This window comes from Salvelinus alpinus, chromosome 28 (assembly GCF_045679555.1).
Source record: "Salvelinus alpinus chromosome 28, SLU_Salpinus.1, whole genome shotgun sequence".
Taxonomy (NCBI): Eukaryota; Metazoa; Chordata; class Actinopteri; order Salmoniformes; family Salmonidae; genus Salvelinus; species Salvelinus alpinus.
In genome coordinates, this window is record NC_092113.1 from 21942464 (window position 1) to 21963132 (window position 20669).

Sequence of the window (20669 nt, forward strand, 5' to 3'; positions counted from 1 at the left end):
CCTCACTACCTCCCCTCACTGGCCTACACACAATACTCCATAATGTCAAAGTGGAATTATGTTTTTACACATTTTTACAAATTCAGAGAAAATGTAAAGCTATTCCTTTGTAAAGACAAGCCTAAATAAGTTCAGGAGTAAAAATGTGCTTAACAAGTCACATAATAAGTTGCATGGACTCACTCTGTGTGCAATAGTAGTGTTTAACATGATTTTTGAATGACTACCTCATCTACTGTATGTACCCCACACATACAATTATCTGCCTCAGTCGAGCAGTAAATTTCAAACGCAGATTAAACCACGAAGACCAGGGAGGTTTTCCAATGACTCGCAAAGAAGGGCACCTATTGGAAGATAGGTCTAAAAGAGCATGGTGAAGTTATTAATTACACTTTGGATGTTGTATCAATACACCCAGTCACTACAAAGATACAGGCGTCCTTCCTAATTCAGTCACCGGAGACAAATGAAACCACTCAGGGATTTTACCATGAGGCCAATGGTAACTTTAAAACGGTTACAGTGTAATGGCTGTGATAGGAGAAACCTGAGAATGAATCAACAACACTGGAGTCACTACACAATAGTAACCTAATTGACAGAGTGAAAAGAAGGGTGCCTGTACAGAATAGAAATCGTCCAAGGCACTAAAGTAATACTGCAAAGAATGTGGCAAAGCAATTCAGTTTTTGTCCTAAATACAAAGTGTTATGTTTGGGGCAAATCCAATACAACACATTACTGAGTACCACTCTCCATATTTTCAAGCATAGTGGTGGCTGCATCATGTTATGGGTATGCCTGTAATCGTTACGGACTGGGGAGTTTTTCAAGATAAAAAAGAAATGGAATGGAGCTAAGCACAGGCAAAATCCTAGTGGAAAACCTGGTATAGTCTGCTTTCCACCAGACACTTGGAGTTGGAAAACCTCCTTTGGTCTTTGTGGTTGAATCTGCATTTGAAATTCACTGCTCGGCCGAGGGACCTTACAGATAATTGTATGTGTGGTGTACAGAGAAGAGGTAGTCATTCAAAAATCATGTTAAACACTATTATTGCACACAGAGTGAGTCCATGCACCTCATTATGTGACTTGTTAATCACATTTGTTTATTTAGGCTTGCCATAACAAAGGGGTTGAATAATTATTGACTCAAGACATTTCAGCTTTTCATTTATAATTAATTTGAAAAAATGTGAAAAACAGAACTCCACTTTGACACAATGGGTAGGCCAGTGACAAAAAAATCTAAATTTAATATATTAAAAAATAAAGTATTCAGTATTCAGACCCTTTGCTATCAGACTTGAAATTGAGCTCAGGTGCATCCTGTTTTCATTGATCATCCTTGAGATGTTTCTACAACTTGACTGGAGTCCACCTGTGGTAAATTCAATTGATTGGACATGATTTGGAAAGGCACACATATGTCTATATAAGGTTCCACAGTTGACAGTGCATGTCAGATCAAAAACCAAGCTATAAGGTCGAAGGAATTGTGTCGAGGCACAGAACTGGGGAAGGATACCAAAAAATGTCTGCAGCATTGACGGCCCCCAAGAACACAGTGGCCTGCATCATTCTGAAATGGAAGAAGTTTGGAACCACCAAGACTCTTCCTAGAGCTGGCTGCCCGGCCAAACTGAGCAATAGGGGTAGAAGGGGCTTGGTCAAGGAGATGAAACCAAGATTGAATCATGCTGGGGGGATGTTTTTCAGCGGCAGGGACTTTGAGACTAGTCAGGATCGAAGGAAAGATGAACGGAGCAAAGTACAGAGAGATCCTTAATGAAAACCTGCTTCAGAGTACTCAGGACCTCAGAATGGGAGCGAAGGTTCACCTACCAACAGGACAATGACCCTAAGCACACAGCCTAGACAACGCAGGAGTGTCTCTGAATGTCCTTGAGTGGCCCAGCCAGAGCCCGATCTCTTTGAGAGACCTGAAAATAGCTGTGCAGCGATGCTCCCCATCTAACCTGACAGAGCTTAAGAGGATCTGCAAAGAAGAATGGGAGAAACTCCCCAAACACAGGTTTGCCAAGCTTGTAGCGTCATACCCAAGAAGAATTGAGGCTGTAGTCACTGCTAAAGGTGCTTCAACAAAATACTGAATAAAGTTTTATTTTATACATTTGAAAACATTTCTAAAATGCTTTTTCATTATGTGGTATTGTGTGTGATGGGGGGGGGGGGTAATTTAATCAATGTTAGAATAAGGCTGTAATGTAACTACTTTTTAATTGCACTATATATACTACATATACTACATATACTATATATACTGAAAATATGTTATGACACTGAGCGGGAGACACACACACATAGGGAGGGAGAGTAGACCTGTTTGACAGACTGCAGGGAGGGAGAGTAGACCTGTTTGACAGACTGCAGCAGCACAGATCAGTTACAACCAGTAGCCACCTTTATGACACACCCTCGGAGAGGAGGAAACAAGGGAGGACAACCGCTGAGGAGGAGGAGGAGGAGAGGAGAAGGAGCAGGTTACCAGGCAAGCTTCCAACTGTAGATGTGTTCATGCAGAAGGTAGCCTCACTACCTCCCCTCACTGAGCCAATGTTGTTTTGTTTTCATCCTGCTATCAGCTACAACAGGGAGGGTATGGTTTACAACATGGTTTCACTGTGTAACAGCACAGCACCAGGCTATCTGGAATGTTTCTATGGCTCTCTTCACTACCATAGATGATTATGTTGTTCCTATGCCTCTTAAAGTCACACACATGATTCATACACAACAGGATATTAAGAAGCAGACATTCAGGTTCTAGCTTAAGAGCTCAGAGAGGAGTGACATGCTTGATTAAATGCTGCCACTTGAGGTGAGCAGACACGTACACACAGGGGGAACACATACACTGGGATAGACACACACACACACGCACACACACACATACAGTGGGGAGAACAAGTATTGGATACACTGCCGATTATGCATGTTTTCCTACTTACAAAGCATGTAGAGGTCTGTAATTTCTATCATAGGTACCCTTCAACTGTGAGAGACGGAATCTAAAACAAAAATCCAGAAAATCACATTGTATGATTTTTAAGTAATTAATTTGCATTTTATTGCATGACATAAGTATTTCATACATCAGAAAAACAGAACTTAATATTTGGTACAGAAACCTTTGTTTGCAATTACAGAGATCATACGTTTCCTGTAGTTCTTGACCAGGTTTGCACACACTGCAGCAGGGATTTTGGCCCACTCCTCCATACAGACCTTCTCCAGATCCTTCAGGTTTCGGGGCTGTCACTGGGCAATACGGACTTTCAGCTCCCTCCAAAGATTTTCTATTGGGATCTGACTGGCTAGGCCACTCCAGGACCTTGAGATGCTTCTTAGTTGCCCTGGCTGTGTGTTTCGGGTCGTTGTCATGCTGGAAGACCCAGCCACGACCCATCTTCAATGCTCTTACTGAGGGAAGGAGGTTGTTGGGCAAGATCTCGCAATACATGGCCCCATCCATCCTCCCCTCAATACGGTGCAGTCATCCTGTCCCCTTTGCAGAAAAGCATCCCCAAAGAATGATGTTTCCACCTCCATGCTTCACGGTTGGGATGGTGTTCTTGGGGTTGTACTCATTCTTCTTCTTCCTCCAAACACGGCGAGTGGAGTTTAGACCAAAAAGCTCTATTTTTGTCTCATCAGACCACATGACCTTCTCCCATTCCTCCTCTGGATCATCCAGATGGTCATTGGCAAACTTCAGACGGGCCTGGACATGTGCTGGCTTGAGCAGGGGGACCTTGCGTGCGCTGCAGGATTTGAATCCATGACGGCGTAGTGTGTTACTAATGGTTTTCTTTGAGACTGTGGTCCCAGCTCTCTTCAGGTCATTGACCAGGTCCTGCCGTGTAGTTCTGGGCTGATCCCTCACCTTCCTCATGATCATTGATGCCCCACGAGGTGAGATCTTGCATGGAGCCCCAGACCGAGGGTGATTGACCGTCATCTTGAACTGTACATTCACCCACATACAGGCGCAGGCACACCACGATGCACCTAATTCCATTGGAAAAAGGACATTCATTTTGAATGAGTCTAAAGGGGAATAATAGCTTCTAAAAATGTGTGTGTGTGTGTGTGTGTGTGTGTGTGTGTGTGTGTGTGTGTGTGTGTGTGTGTGTGTGTGTGTGTGTGTGTGTGTGTGTGTGTGTGTGTGTGTGTGTGTGTCTGTGAGTATTTACGTGCATGTGTGTGTGCGCTTCAGCGTTTGTGTGCATCAGTCTGTGTGAACACCTCCGTGTCATCCCCGGCGCTCCGGTGACCTTTTCAGTTCCTGCCGCCTGAGTTTATGATAACACAATTACACCAGGCTAATGAACAGAGCACCCAGATAAAGTACCCGCCACGCACACTTCCGCTCAGCGTTTCAATCTCTTTTAAAGGCTACATTTGCATCTTTAATATAAATGTAATTCCTCATTAATGTGCAGATGGCTGGTCAGATGTGAGTAGAGGGAAAATACACTACATGACCAAAAGTATGTAGACACCTGCTCGTCAAACATCTCATTCCAAAATCATGGGCATTAATATGGACTTGATCCTCCTTTGCTGCTATAACAGCCTCCACTCTTCCGGGAAGGCTTTCTACTAGATGTTGGAACATTTCTGCGGGGACTTGCTTCCATTCAGCCACAAGAGCATCAGTGAGGTCGGATACTGATGTTGGGCGTTTAGGCCTGGCTCGCAGTCGGCGTTCCAATTCATCCCAAAAGTGTTCGGTGGGCTTGAGGTCAGGACTCTGTAAAGGTCATTCAAGTTCTTCCACACTGATCTCAACAAACCATTTCTGTATGTACCTCGCTTTGTGCACAGGGATATTGTTATGCTGAAACAGGAAAAGGCCTTCAACAAACTGTTTCCACAAAGTTGGAAGCACAGAATCGTCTAAAATGTCATTGTATGCTGTAGTGTTAAGATTTCCCTTCACTGGAACTAAGGGGCCAAGCCCGAACCATGAAAAACAACCCCAAACCATTATTTCTCCTCCACCAAACTTTACAGTTGGCACTATGCATTGGGGCATTGTGGTAGCATTCTCCTGGCATTCGCTAAACCCAGATTTGTCCGTCAGACTGCCAGATGGTGAAGCGTGATTCATCACTCCAGAGAACGTGTTTCCACTGCTCCAGAGTAAAATGGCGACGAGCTTTACACCACTCCAGCTGATGCTTGGCATTGTGCATGGTGATCTTAGGTTTGTATGCGGCTGCTTGGCCATGGAAACCCATTTCATGAAGCTCCCGAAGAAAAGTTATTGTGCTGTCGTTGCTTCCAGAGGCAGTTTGGAACTCCGTAGTGAGTGTTGCAAAAGGGGACAGATGATTTTTACGGGCTACGTGATTCAGCATTCGGCGGTCCCGTTCTGTGAGCTTTTGTGACCTACCACTTTGCGGCTGAGCCGTTGTTGCTCCTAGACATTTCCACTTCATAATAACAGCACTTACAGTTGACCGTGGCAGCTCTAGCAGGTAATAAATTGTATTAACTGACTTGTTGGAAAGGTGGCATCCTATGACGGTGCCATGTTGAAAGTCACTGAGCTCTTCAGTAAGGCCATTCTACTGCCAATGTTTGTCTATGGAGATAGCATGGCTGTGTGCTCGACTTCATACACCTGTCAGCAACGGGTGTGGCTGAAATAGCCGAATCCACTAATTTGAAGGGGTGTCCACATACTTTTGTATATATAGTGTATTTAAATCTACACCCTCCTCCCCTCCCTCCTCCCTGCCTCCACTGCCCTCTGTGCTCCGACTATGTGCCCTGGTATTAACCATGCTTGGTTTTCAAAGGACGTGTTAAGAGATTAAACTAATATAGACCAATGGCTGAGTGAAACTGAATGTCACCCATAGAGGACCCGTCGATTTTAAAATGGAAAAGTTACTCCATCTAGGAGTAATGCACTATTGTGACAGTGATCGACCATAGAGGACCCTACAGGGCTGTGGGGGTTTGTAAGGGAATCCTTCAGGGCTGTGGAGGTTTGTAAGGGAATACTTCAGGGCTGTGGAGGTTTGCAAGGGAATCCTTCAGAGCTGTGGAGGTTTGTTAGGGAATCCTTCAGGGCTGTGGAGGTTTGTAAGGGAATCCTTCAGGGCTGTGGAGGTTTGCAAGGGAATCCTTCAGGGCTGTGGAGGTTTGTAAGGGAATCCTTCAGGGCTGTGGAGGTTTGTAAGGGAATCCTTCAGGGCTGTGTAGGTTTGTAAGGGAATCCTTCAGGGCTGTGGAGGTTTGTAAGGGAATCCTTCAGGGCTGTGTAGGTATGCAAGGGAATCCTTCAGGGCTGTGGAGGTTTGTAAGGGAATCCTTCAGGGCTGTGGAGGTTTGTAAGGGAATCCTTCAGGGCTGTGGAGGTTTGTAAGGGAATCCTTCAGGGCTGTGGAGGTTTGTAAGGGAATCCTTCAGGGCTGTGTAGGTTTGCAAGGGAATCCTTCAGGGCTGTGGAGGTTTGCAAGGGAATCCTTCAGGGCTGTGTAGGTTTGTAAGGGAATCCTTCAGGGCTGTGGAGGTTTGTAAGGGAATCATTCAGGGCTGTGTAGGTTTGCAAGGGAATCCTTCAGGGCTGTGGAGGTTTGTAAGGGAATCCTTCAGGGCTGTGGAGGTTTGTAAGGGAATCGTTCAGGGCAGTGTAGGTTTGCAAGGGAATCCTTCAGGACTGTGGAGGATTGTAAGGGAATCCTTCAGGGCTGTGTAGGTTTGCAAGGGAATCCTTCAGGGCTGTGGAAGTTTCCAAGGGAATCCTTCAGGGCTGTGGAGGTTTGTAAGGGAATCCTTCAGGGCTGTGGAGGTTTGTAAGGGAATCCTTCAGGGCTGTGTAGGTTTGCAAGGGAATCCTTCAGGGCTGTGGAGGTTTGTAAGGGAATCCTTCAGGGCTGTGGAGGTTTGTAAGGGAATCGTTCAGGGCAGTGTAGGTTTGCAAGGGAATCCTTCAGGACTGTGGAGGATTGTAAGGGAATCCTTCAGGACTGTGGAGGATTGTAAGGGAATCCATCAGGACTGTGGAGGATTGCAGGTGAATCCATCAGGACTGTGGAGGTTTGTAAGGGAATCCTTCTGGGCTCTCTGGCATGGGGCTGCTCTAGCTGCTGTGGTTGTGGTTCTGATTAGTGCAGCTAGGGCCTGAAAGCATTCCAGCTATGCAAGGCCCGAGCCGGGGGAATAGGGGATAGGGTTAGCATGGCTCCACGCCTTATAGCGCTTATTATAATAATAAATAAAAGAGGAACTGATGAAAGAACATGCCTGTTTCCTTTAGGGCCTTTACTGACCCCTGCGCCTCTACCATCCCTGGGGGAATAACACTCTATTGGAGCTGCATGAGGGCGAAAGGGTGGAGGGGGGTTGATCTCTGTCAGGTTGGTGGCCTCTGATATGTGGTAAAGGCTGGTAATTCAGGCAATTCATCCAATCAAGCAATTAAGTCAATTCAGTACACGTCTGAAGTATAAACAGCCGTGGGTGGCCCACTGGGGAATATAAGCCATCTGTCTGGGTCTATACCACAATAATGTACTGACACTCATTTACATGTAGGATTGCAGAAACAGAACAGACACCCTGAGTTTCCTGTTCCACCAGCATCACCAGTCTCCACGGCTCTCTGTCTGTGAGTTGTTGCACATCTGGAGCCAACTGGGACAGTACATCAACACCCCCACTAATCACTGAGCAAACATTCAGGAGACTCGCAACAAAAACTGGATTTTACGTAAACCAACATAGCATTCCCCAAGTCTCTCTATTGCTGTGTTAGTTGTACACAACAGGATTCATTTGGGTTGTAACAGTTCATAAGAAAGCCGTCCTGACATGGCGACGTATTGGTGGCCCTGACATAAACAGAGCCAGAGCCATTGTTCCTGGCCTGCTCTCTCTTCCTCCCGGCCCAAGGGATCCACTCATCACAGGAGTCTTGCAGCCACGCACGACTCAGGGAAACAGGGAACAATGGCTGTGGAGTCCATAAAACTAGCTAGGGTTAGGAGAGGATTGACCTTAAGGAAACACTCTAAGCCTAACACACATGGACACAGTCATGTAAACTATACAGGAGTCATGCAAACAGTCCCCTATGTGCACACAATCCCCCCTGAACAGCTGTCGTACTAGCTACTATCCCACAGTAAAACAAATCATTCATCCATGACTGGGACTGGGGTCCTTCAGCATCCTAAAGGCCAACACACAAAGGGGTCCTGGGTTAGTGAGAGTGGAGCCTGTGAGAGGACTGCTGTGGATCATACCCTGCATATCTCTGCAGAGCTGTGAATCCAAACGATCTCAAATAGATCTCTCTTATCAGGCCTGGGGTTAGCAGGCGGACACAGAGCTCTATATGTAATGACCAACACAAAATCCCCAACTTGAGATGGGATCACACTGTGAAATCACACAGGGACCAATGTCAGTGGGACAAAGCTGGAACACACACTCAGTCAGTCACACACAACATCTGTCATGGGTGTAAAGCTGTGTTTCTCCTCACTCAGTCACACACAGACAGACAGACATACACAAACACACATAGATATAAATAGAAACATACACAGACAGACAGACATACACAAACACACATAGATATAAATAGAAACACATACACAGAAAGACAGACATACACAAACACACATAGATATAAATAGAAACACATACACAGACAGACAGACATACACAAAAACACATAGATATAAATAGAAACACATACACAGACAGACAGACATACACAAACACACATAGATATAAATAGAAACACATACACAGACGCGTAAAAAGAGCTCAAAAGATTGCAAAGAGAGAAGTTTACATTTACTGACAGAAATCTCTTCATCTCACTTTGTGGCCGTCTCAGTATCAACCAATTCACTTTCCTAAAAATCCCCTGGAGTGAGTGATGTGCTAAGCCCCTGCTAAACTTAAAGCTTCTGCTCCACTGACCATTGATCCCTGAACCACTGCAGCGGCCAGGAGGATTTCTAGGGCTGACAGCTGTTTGGGCTGAGATGGAGGGCTGAGGCTGGGGGCTGAGTGCTGAGGGCTGAGGCTGAGGGCTGAGGCTGGGGGCTGAGGGCTGAGGCTACGGGGGGGGGGTAGTTAGTCATGGTTAACAGTCATCCTCTCCTCCTCTCCTCATCGTCATGCTGCCATTGCATGGCAGTCACGCTCCAATGATACACCGGAGAAATACTGCAGTTAGTTCTTTCACAAATAAACAAGCGACTGATGACAATGAGAACTAGCTACATCATTCTACCATGACCGCCCCAGTTTGAGGCTGGCTAGCATCTCTCTCTTTCCTTTCCAAGCTGTGAAATGTGGAAAACATGTGCTAAGAGTACAGGAGGACGCCTGCCAGCAGTGCCTGGGTAAGTCAAACACCCATGCTTTTGTATGTCCAACAACAAAATAGCACCTTGTCTGTAATTGTCAAAATTCTTAGTTTGTCGATGCCAGCTGCAGTCTGAAATGCTGAGATGGGCCAATTAAGCTTCATGCCCTGAATGGATCTCTTTTCGCTCATTTACTTCTATCGTGGGTTTTAAAAAATGTTGCTACCAGGGAGAAAACATCTGACAATCGTCAGCACAGTTCCACTGTAATGTGATTGAGGTCTAATGTGGCAGTAGGTGACCAACTGAAATGCAGGTAAACAAACACACATCCTGAAACCACCTCCCATACAGAGATAGCCAGAGGCACACAGCTGGTCTGTTCTCCTTCTCCCCTGAACTATGATGGTTAGCAGGGAAACATGTGAAGAGAATCTCATCAGGAGGAAGGAATGTGAACCCTGACCCTGGCCCGCGACCCACAGCAGGCCAGGGCCTTCATTGGGCTGCCAGTATAATCATTTCCAGAGCAGGCCATTCGGACCGGCAGAGAGAGGGGGAAGGGGAGGGGGAGAAGGGGGCTTCAAAGCCTGCTGGGTAACGTCTGCACACACCAGGTCTGCTAAAGGAATCACACTGCTGATGTTCCCTAGAACAGGCCATGTTTCTCAGCACATGACTCACTCCTCCTCCCCCTCCACCTCCACACCACCACTGACTGGCTTCTCTCCACACCATGTCCAACCAGCACATGTTCCAGGAACACAGAACACTGCCTGGGCTAGTGCTACATCCCTGCATGTCATAGAAACACCAGCTAACTACTAAAATAGAGCAGAGCGTAGCTCAGCGACACAGAAAACAGTGGTGTCGAAGAAGCGTGATTAATCAAATCAAATCAAATGGTATTTGTCACATGCGCCAATACAACAGGTGTAGACCTTACAGTGAAATGCTACTTACAAGCCCTTAACCAACAATGATTTAATTAAGGAAGTTAAGGAAAAAATGTAAATAAGTATTAAGTAGCATTAAGTAGTATTAAGGCTATATACAGGGGGTACAGGTACAGAGTCCATGTGCGGGGGCACTGGTTAGTCGAGGTAATTGAGGCAATATGTACATGTAGGTAGAGTTAATGTGACTATGCATAGATAATAAACAGAGAGTAGCAACAGCATATAAGAGGGGTCTGGGTAGCCCTTTGATTTGCTGTTCAGAAGTATTATGGCTTTGGGGTAGAAGCTGTTAAGAAGCCTTTTGGACCTTGACTTGGCGCTCCGGTACCGCTTGCCATGCGGTAGCAGAGAGAACAGTCTATGACTAGAGCGGCTGGAGTCTTTGACAATTTTTAGGGCCTTCCTCTGACACCGCCTGGTATAGAGGTCATGGATGGCAGGAAGCTTGGCCCCAGTGATGTACTGGGCCTTACGCACTACCCTCTGTAGTGTACTGCGGTCGGAGGCCGAGCAGTTGCCATACCAGGCAGTGATGCAACCAGTCAGGATGCTCTCGATGGTGCAGCTGTAGAACCTTTTGAGGATCTGAGGACCCAATCCGTGAAGGCCTGGTAAATTATAGGTCACCCAGCATGGTAACATTGAAAAATGGCACTCTTTATTCTGACCTTTCATTTAACTCTTTCAAATCCCCACAGAAGGGGTGCACGTTTTCACACATTCCTCTGGCGATGCATGGTGGTACCATTTGGCTGTGTGTGTGTGTGTGTGTGTGTGTGTGTGTGTGTGTGTGTGTGTGTGTGTGTGTGTGTGTGTGTGTGTGTGTGTGTGTGTGTGTGTGTGTGTGTGTGTGTGTGTGTGTGTGTGTGTGTGTGTGTGTGTGTGTGTGTGTGGAGAGTAATCCTACACATAGAGATCTGGAAACGTATAGCCTTGGCCTGGCCAACTGTCCATCAGATGCATGGGACTGGGAGCTCCTCTGCTCAGACATGGAGGCAAGGACTACAAACCCTATGACCGTCTCAGGCCTTGTGGCGTTAGCGAGCAGGGGGCTTTGGACTGCACCGTGATACATCAGGAGGAGCAGGACAAAGCCATGAATAAATACATGAGTTAAACAAAGGGAGAAGGGAAATATCCTTTTCCTGCATGTTGCGGTCTGCAGGATAACCCATCCCTCCCAGAGAGATCAATAGGCTAATTCAAATCCTTTAATGGGGTATTAATTAGGAGATTACTGAACGAACAGCAGTCTGCTCTTCACCACTTCACCCCTTCTTGGTCTGCACTGCAGATATCAGTGGAGACCACTGTCTTAGGACAGGACCGTATTTGGACCAGAACTCAACCACACCTCACACACTGCTGGTCCAATGTCAGTATAGACCTCGGTCAGAAGACATGACATCTGGACAAGAACTCAACCACAGCTCACCTCACACACTGCTCGTCCAAAAGACAGTGGAGAATGCTGTCAGAGGACATGACCACATATGGACCAGAACTCAACCACACCTCACACACAGTTGGTCCCATGTCATTAGAGCCTAAACAACGTATCTGACAGGGAAGGATAGATACCTAGAGAAAGAGGCCCCAGAGCTGTGAGAGTGGTTAACAAGCTACCCCTCACCCTGTTTCCCAGGCCCATATCCCCTTCTGAAGACATCATCCCTCGACACTTCTAGTGTTGTGATGACACCAGATGTCAGTCACTTCAGCACTGAGGCAAACACCACAGGGAAGGAAGGACAATAGCCACAGACAGACAGACAGGGGGAAGGGAACGTAAGGGGGTTGCTGCTACTGCGGGGAAGTGTGAATCCTTATGGTGATAAACAAATAAACACAAGGCCGTTTCAGCCACAGTACTCCGACGGGGTGAACTAGGGATTCGTAGCCCAGCTGAGGGAGGCTAGTGTTGGGGGAACACCCCCTCTACGCTCCTCTCTCCTCCCTCCAGAAACAAGGTCTGTCCTCCCTGTCCTGTCCCCACAGAGAGATGATATGTTGGACTGGTGGTGTCCTTACCACCGGGCCTCCCCAGGGCCCGGCTCGTCCTGTGAGCCACACTCTCTATTAGTCTTACTTACAGACCTGACCTGGCCTGCTGAATTATTCACATCCCTCTGTACACAGAGCAGCAGCCTGGTAATAGACTTAATGCAGTATATCGGAGAGGAGAGAGAAAATGACAAAATAAAGATCTAGAAGTAATAGTAGTAAATTAGCAACACATACGAATAATGCTGAGTTCTTCCAAAGAATAAACTACTGACTTTACTTTAGTTTCACAACAGGGAATAATTCATAGAAGGCTGTACACACACAGTGTACACACACACACACACACACACACACACAGTGTACACACACACACACACACACACAGTGTAGACACATACACACACACACACACACACACACACACACACACAACGTACACACACACACACACACACACACACACACACACACACACACACACACACACACACACACACAGTGTAGACACATACACACACACACACAGTGTAGACACACACAGTGTAAACACACACAGTGTAGACACACACACACACAGTGTACACACACACACACACACACAGTGTACACACACACACACACACACACACACACACAGTGTACACACACACACACACACAGTGTACACACACACACACACACTCAGTGTACACACACACACACACACAGTGTACACACACACACACACACACACACACACACACTCAGTGTACACACACACACAGTGTACACACACACACACACACACACAGTGTAGACACATACACACACACACACACACACACACAGTGTAGAAACACACACACACACACACACACAGTATAGACACACACACACACACACACACACACACACACACACACACACACACACACACACACACACACACACACACACACACACACACACACACACACACACACAGTGTACACACACACACACACACACACACACAGTGTACACACACACACACACACAGTGTAGACACATACACACACACACAGTGTAGACACACACAGTGTAAACACACACACACAATGTAGACAGACACACACACACAGTATGTAGCAGCAAGTGTCTTAGTGTGGCGGTGTTCTCATTAGGAACCCCGACCTGCCTGGAGCAGAGCTTCCTCAGCTAGTCTCAGCTGAGATCACTAAACAAACACTCTTCAAAATGCATTTGGAAAGATAAAACAGCATAAGTCGGGAAATGTGTTGAGTGAATTCATCTCCATGCATTTCTACAGCCTCCTCTCACAGAATGCTACAACAGCAAAAGCTAATGATAGGAGATAGCAGGCAGCAGATGGTAGTGTGTGTGTGTTAGCCTGGATCTACGGACTGATAAGGCTGAGAGATATGCTGATATTGAAACAGAGAAGGGTCCTGGAGTAGCAGCGGTGGGGGTAGGGGGAGAGGGTCTTTCAGGTGCAAAGATCCCTCCCACCAGGAGGTTCCAAGCATCTGAGCTAGACAGGGGGGCATACTGGCCTTGAGGCCTCGGTACCCAGACCAGACCCGTCTCTGAGCTGCTGTACAGAGCCAACAGCAGAGTGCGTTAGGATACTAGTCCAGATAAGAATACTGAGTCCTGATAGGGCTAGGCTAGCACTATGTTATCAAACCACTCCAAGGTCATTGGTACAGCCTTTTATTATTGGAGTAGTGTAATAATAACTTCCACTTAGAGGTATGTGTGCTCATACACACACACACACACACACACACACACACACACACACACACACACACACACACACACACACACACACACACACACACACACACACACACACACACACAGCCACTTTTGCCTTTGACTAAGCACTCAACAGAATGAGGTGGGCAAGCCAGTGTCCTAATCAGGAGGAGTGTTATGCATGCTGACTAAGATGTTCCCAGGCTCCTGCCCACACTGTCACTGTCGTAGTCACCATCAGACTCCTCATCCCAGGAAAGCCCTTCCTCTCCTCCCCTCTCCCCTCCTCCCGTCCCCTCGCCTCTCCTCTTTTCTGCTAGCCAAGGAAAACAGAGGATCAGGATAGATGTGTCCCAAAACTATGTGAGGAAAAAAACTGATTTGGCCATGGCCCAGGGCTATAATATGATATGAATTGTGAAGGATGATGGGAGATGTTGCCTGATGACTCACCCTGAATTTATTCCGCTGCTCTATCGATAGCTACCTACTGCCATCCTTGAAGAATTTCTCACTGGGCACACACTGGTTGAATCACCGTTGTTTCCACGTCATTTCAATGAAATTACATTCAACCAATGTGGAATAGACGTTGAATTGACATCTGTGCCCAGTGGGTTGTGTGACATCAAAATGAGGGGCATTGTCAAAAACAAATGAATAAGTGATTGGAGGGTCTCTAACAAATCTAACCAATCAGAGTATCAAAGTTGACAACATGTAGGCCCAACCCATCGGTTTCTGGGACCAATCAGAAGGGTCACAATGTGTTAGAGTTCTAGAAAATGTCGAGGAGGGAGGCAAATGTAGACTTGTGGAAAAGAAACATCGGTTGGCCGGAGCGATGTGGATGGATAGCCAGGCAAGGGACAAAGGTGATGATCGGCCAGGGTGCTGTTGCAGGGATACTGACAGTGGTTTACTACTCCAATAACATGGAATGGACCTGTCCTCTTTGAGCCACATGCACTGTATGGACAACAATCGAAACAGATGTTTTGTAGATAAAGGAGCTTTGAGGAATAAGTGCTAATAAAATTGTGTTTATTCCTGACAAAACCTTGCAGGCCATCCACTAAATATTCTAATTGAATTTGAGAAAACAAACGGCATACTTGCTGTGGCAAAAATAATACTGAATACTAATCACTGAGTTAGAGCCTGTTTTCTAAACAGAATACTGTGAGTTTGATCAGAACACATTGGACACTTCGGTCTCCTCCATTTTCTGCACCTGTCATTTTCCCCCTGAACATTTTGAAAGAGAACCTATTTCAATCTCTGTCCCTTTGATTTAGGTGCCCTTTTACAGCAAAGCCAGCTTCAAAACATTTCAGACTTAAAAGCTCCACTATCCCTGACAGACCAGCCTTGAAAGAGAGGATAGTGAAAAAAGGGGACAAAAATAACCAAAGAATAGTTTGTTATTATTGAGATTCATTCTATATCTTAACAAAACATTTCAAACAGGCTAGGTGAAAATAACTATTTCAATGAATCAACTGTAATTGATTAAAAATGACATTGAGTGATTCCTCACGTAACAAAGACAAAAAAGACCATGATTTGGGAGATTTTCACGAAATGAAATCCATAGAACAGTCCTTTGGAGGAAGGATTGCTGACATATGATTGACAATTCTATCTAAAAGCATAATTGAGAAATAATTAATCCAAGTAGGATTTTTTATTTTATTTTGGCCTTTAAGACTCCATGACATTTAATCTGTAGATGCTACAAAGCAAACATTGGTGTCATATGAAGCTTTATCACTTGCTCTGTAATATGAGTAGTATTCAGATTTAAATCAAATCAAAAAATATATATAAACATGAAAATTGAAAATATATTTTTTTAGATTTGGCAAATGTTCCAATATATTGTTGAACATAATATACACTACGGAAATATCAAAGTTCCATAGTGGGATCTCTGCTGGTTTTCAAGTTATGGACCATTTTATACAGAGAAATTGGCATAGCTGGCAATGTAAGAGTCTCAGATTTACGTTTACTATGTTACGTCCACCCCTGACTCCATGTTGCGTCATAGGCCATGGCAAAATGTTTAGAATTGCAGGAAATTTGCTTTAAAACAGAACATTTTTCTCTCATGACAAAATATTAAGAATAGCATGAAATTACAGTGCATTTGGAAAATATATAGACCCCTTCACTGTTTTTCCCTCATCAATTTACAAGAAATACCCCATAATGACAAAGCAAAAACAGATTTAAAAAATGTTTTAATAATAAACTGCAGATCATCTCAAGCTGACCAGTCTCCCAGTCCATGCCACTGAAAAACATTTTTTTAAACGTTTTCTTTTTTTCACCTTTATTTAACCAGGTAGGGTAGTTGAGAACAAGTTCTCATTTACAACTGTGACCTGGCCAAGATAAAGCAAACCAGTGCGACAACAAACAACAACACAGAGTTACACATGGAATAAACAAACATACAGTCAATAATACAATAGAGAACGTCTATATACAGTGTGTGCAAATGAGGTAGGATAAGGGGGGTGAGGCAATAAATAGGCCATAGTGGTGAAATTATTACAGTATGGCAAATTAAACACTGGGGTGATAGATGTGCAGAAGATGAGTGTGCAAGTAGCGGTACTGGGGTGTAAAGGAGCAAAATAAATAACAATATGGTGATGAGGTAGTTGGATGGGCTATTTACAGATGGGCTATTTACAGGTGCAGTGATCTGTGAGCTGCTCTGACAGCTGGTGCTTAAAGCTAGTGAGGGAGATATGAGTCTCCAGCTTCAGTGATTATTGCAGTTCGTTCCAGTCATTGGCAGCAGAAAACTGGAAGGAAAGGCGGCCGAATGAGGAATTGGCTTTGGGGGTGACCAGTGAAATATACCTGCTGGAGCACGTGCTGCGGGTGGGTGCTGCTATGGTGACCAGTGAGCTGAGATAAGGCGGGGCTTTACCTAGCAACGACTTATAGATGACCTGGAGCCAGTGGGTTTGGCGATAGATATGAAGCGAGGGCCGGCCAACGAGAGCATACAGGTCGCAGTGGTGGGTAGTATATGGGGCTTTGGTGACAAAACGGATGGCACTGTGATAGACTGCATCCAATTTGCTGAGTAGAGTGTTGGAGGCTATTTTGTAAATGACATTGCCGAAGTCAAGGATTGGTAGGATAGTCAGTTTTACAAGGGTATGTTTGGCAGCATGAGTGAAGGATGCTTTGTTGTGAAATAGGAAGCCGATTCTAGATTTAATTTTGGATTGGAGATGCTTAATGTGAGTCTGGAAGGAGAGTTTACAGTCTAACCAGATACCTAGGTATTTGTAGCGAAACATCCCTACAGCATGATGCTGCCACCATCATGCTTCATCGTAGGGATGGTATTGGCCAGGTGTTGCGCGATGCCTGGTTTCCTCTAGACGTGACGTTTGGCATTCAGGCCAAATAGTTCAATCTTGGTTTCATCAGACCAGAGAATCGTGTTTCTCATGGTCTGAGAGTCCTTTAGGTGCCTTTTGGCAAACTCCAAGTGGGCTGTCATATGCCTTTTTCTGAGGAGTGGCTTCCATCTGGCCACTCTACCATAAAGGCCTGATTGGTGGAGTGCTGCAGAGATGGTTGTCATTCTGGAAGGTTCTCCCATCTCCACAGAGGAACTATGGAGCTCTGTCAGAGTGACCACCGGGTTCTTGGTCAACTCCCTGACCAAGGCCCTTCTCCCCCGATTGCTCAGTTTGGCCGGGCAGCCAGCTCTAGGAAGAGTCTTGGGGGTTCCAAACTTGTTCAATTTAAGAATGATGGATGCCATTGTGTTTTTGCGGTCCTTCAATGCTGCAGACATTTTTTGGTACCCTTCCCCAGATCTGTGCCTCAACACAATCCTGTCTCAGAGCGGTTTTCGCTTCATTATGGGGAATTGTGTACAGATTGATTTTCGACTTTCGATTTTCAATCGATTTTTTTTCAATCGATTTTAGAATAAGGCTGTAACGTAACAAAATGTGGAAAAGTCAAGAGGTCTGAATACTTTACGAATGCACAGTTTCAATAAAACTGCACACTTTTCTCTCTGCCCTGTGGATACATTTTTTAAATTGCAGGACATTAGCAGTTTTCCTAAAAAAATGAAATAAAGCACTATATATAGAGTTGAAGTCGGACGTTTACATACACCTTAGCCAAATACATTTAAACTCAGTTTTTCACAATTCCTGACATTTAATCAGAGTAAGAATTGCCTGTCTTACGTCAGTTAGGATCACCACTTTATTTTAAGAATGTGAAATGTCAGAATAATAGTAGAGAGAATGATTTATTTGAGCTTTTCTTTCATTCATCACATTCCCAGTGGGTCAGAAGTTTACATACACTCAATTAGTATTTGGTAGCATTGCCTTTAAATAGTTTCTTGGGTCAAACGTTTCAGGTAGCCTTCCACAAGCTTCCCACAATAAGTTGTGTGAATTTTGGCCCATTCTTCCTGACAGAGCTGGTGTAACTGAGTCAGGTTTGTAGGCCTCCTTGCTCGCACACGCTTTTTCACTTCTGCCCACAAATTTTCTATGGGATTGAGGTCTGGGTGTTGTGATGGCCACTCCAATAACTTGACTTGGTTGTCCTTAAGCCATTTTGCCACAACTTTGGAAGTATGCTTGGGGTCATTGTCCATTTGGAAGAACCATTTGCAACCAAGCTTTAACTTCCTGACTGATGTCGTGAGATGTTGCTTCAATGTATCCACAGAATTTTCCCCCTCATGATATCATCGGATTTTTTGTGAAGTACACCAGTCCCTCCTGCAGCAAAGCACCCCCACAACATGATGCTGCCACCCCCGTGCTTTATGGTTGGGATGGTGTTCTTCGGCTTGTAAGCCCCCCCTTTTTCCTCCAAACATAACGATGGTCATTATGGCCAAACAGTTGTATTTTTGTTTCATCAGACCAGAGGACATTTCTCCAAAAAGTACGATCTTTGTCCCCATGTGCAGTTGCAAACCATAGTCTGGCTTTTTTATGGCGGTTTTGGAGCAGTGGCTTCTTCCTTGCTGAGCGGCCTTTCAGGTTATGTCGATATAGGACTCGTTTTACTGTGGATATAGATACTTTTGTACCTGTTCCCTCCAGCATCTTCACAAGATCCTTTGCTGTTGTTCTGGGATTGATTTGCACTTTTCGCACCAAAGTACGTTCATCTCTAGGAGACAGAGCGCGTCTCTTTTCTGAGCGGTATGACGGCTGCGTGGTCCCATGGTGTTTATACTTACGTACTATTGTTTGTACAGATGAAAGTGGCACCTTCAGGCGTTTGGAAATTGCTCCCAAGGATGAACCAGACTTGTGGAGGTCTACAATTATTTTTCTGAGGTCTTGGCTGATTTCTTTTGATTTTCCCATGATGTCAAGCAAAGGGGCACTAAGTTTGAAGGTAGGTCTTGAAATACATCCACATGTACACCTCCAATTGACTCAAATGATGTCAATTAGCCTATCCGAAGCTTCTAAAGCCATGACATCATTTTCTGGAATTGTCCAAGCTCTTAAAAGGAACAGTCAACTTAGTGCATGTAAACTTCTGACCCACTGGAATTGTGATACAGTGAATTACAAGTGAAAAAATCTGTCTGTAAACAATTGTTGGAAAATGCACAAAGTAGATGTCCTAACCGACTTGCCAAAACTATAGTTTGTTAACAAGAAATTTGTAGAATGGTTGAAAAACGAGTTTTAATGACTCCAACCTAAGTGTTTGTAAACATCCGACTTCAACTGTATATACTGTATGTGCAGATTGTAGGCTACTGTAGCCTGTGTATTACATTCAGCTCTAGGAAGAGTCTTGGGGGTTCCAAACTTCTTCCATTTAAGAATGATGGAGGCCCCTGTATTCTTGGGGACCTTCAATGCTGCAGAAATGTTTTGGTACCCTTCCCCAGATCTGTGCCTCCACACAATCCTGTCTCGGAGCTCTATGGACAATTCCTTCTACCTCATTGCTTGGTTTTTGCTCATACATGCACTGTCAACTGTGGGACCTTATATAGACAGGTGTGTGTGTGCCTTTCCAAATCATGTCCAATCAATTGAATTTACCACAGGTGGACTCCAATCAAGTTGTAGAAACATCTCAAGGATGATCAATGGAAACAGGATGCACCTGATCTCAATTTCGAATCTCATAGCAAAGGGTCTGAATACTTATGTAAAAAAGGTATTTCTGTTTTTTATTTTTAATACATTTGTAAAAATATAAATAAAAACTGTTTTCGCTCATTATTCAATTTGATCTTAACTGACTCGCCTAGTTAAATAAAGGTTAAAAACATTTTTTATACAAATAATACAATTATATTTAAAAAATAAAGGGGGTATTGTGTGAGGATTTTTTCAAATCGATTTTAGAATAAGGCTGTAACGTAACAAAATATGGAAAAAGTCAAGAGGTCTGAAAACTTTCCGAATGCACTGTATCTATAAAACTGCCACCCCCCATATCGCTCACTTTTTCAGCAAGATGAATGCGCTGACATCTCACAGATGTCTGTACAAATGAAATCAAAATTATTGTAAATATTGAAAATTGAGGAGGAATAGCCTACAAAG

At 44.7% G+C, this 20669-nt stretch overlaps 2 protein-coding genes across 3 annotated transcripts in view; both read right to left on the bottom strand.

Annotated features, from left to right (window-relative positions):
- Window positions 1-20669, bottom strand: part of LOC139557411 (plexin-A1-like) — a 271441-nt gene that overhangs the window by 249124 nt on the left and 1648 nt on the right. The window lies entirely within an intron of this gene.
- Window positions 1-20669, bottom strand: part of LOC139556855 (uncharacterized) — a 44069-nt gene that overhangs the window by 6034 nt on the left and 17366 nt on the right. The window contains exon 2 of the mRNA XM_071370963.1: window positions 8979-9117. Coding sequence (XP_071227064.1) covers window positions 8979-9117 — 139 coding nt within the window. The remainder of the gene's footprint in view (window positions 1-8978; window positions 9118-20669) is intronic.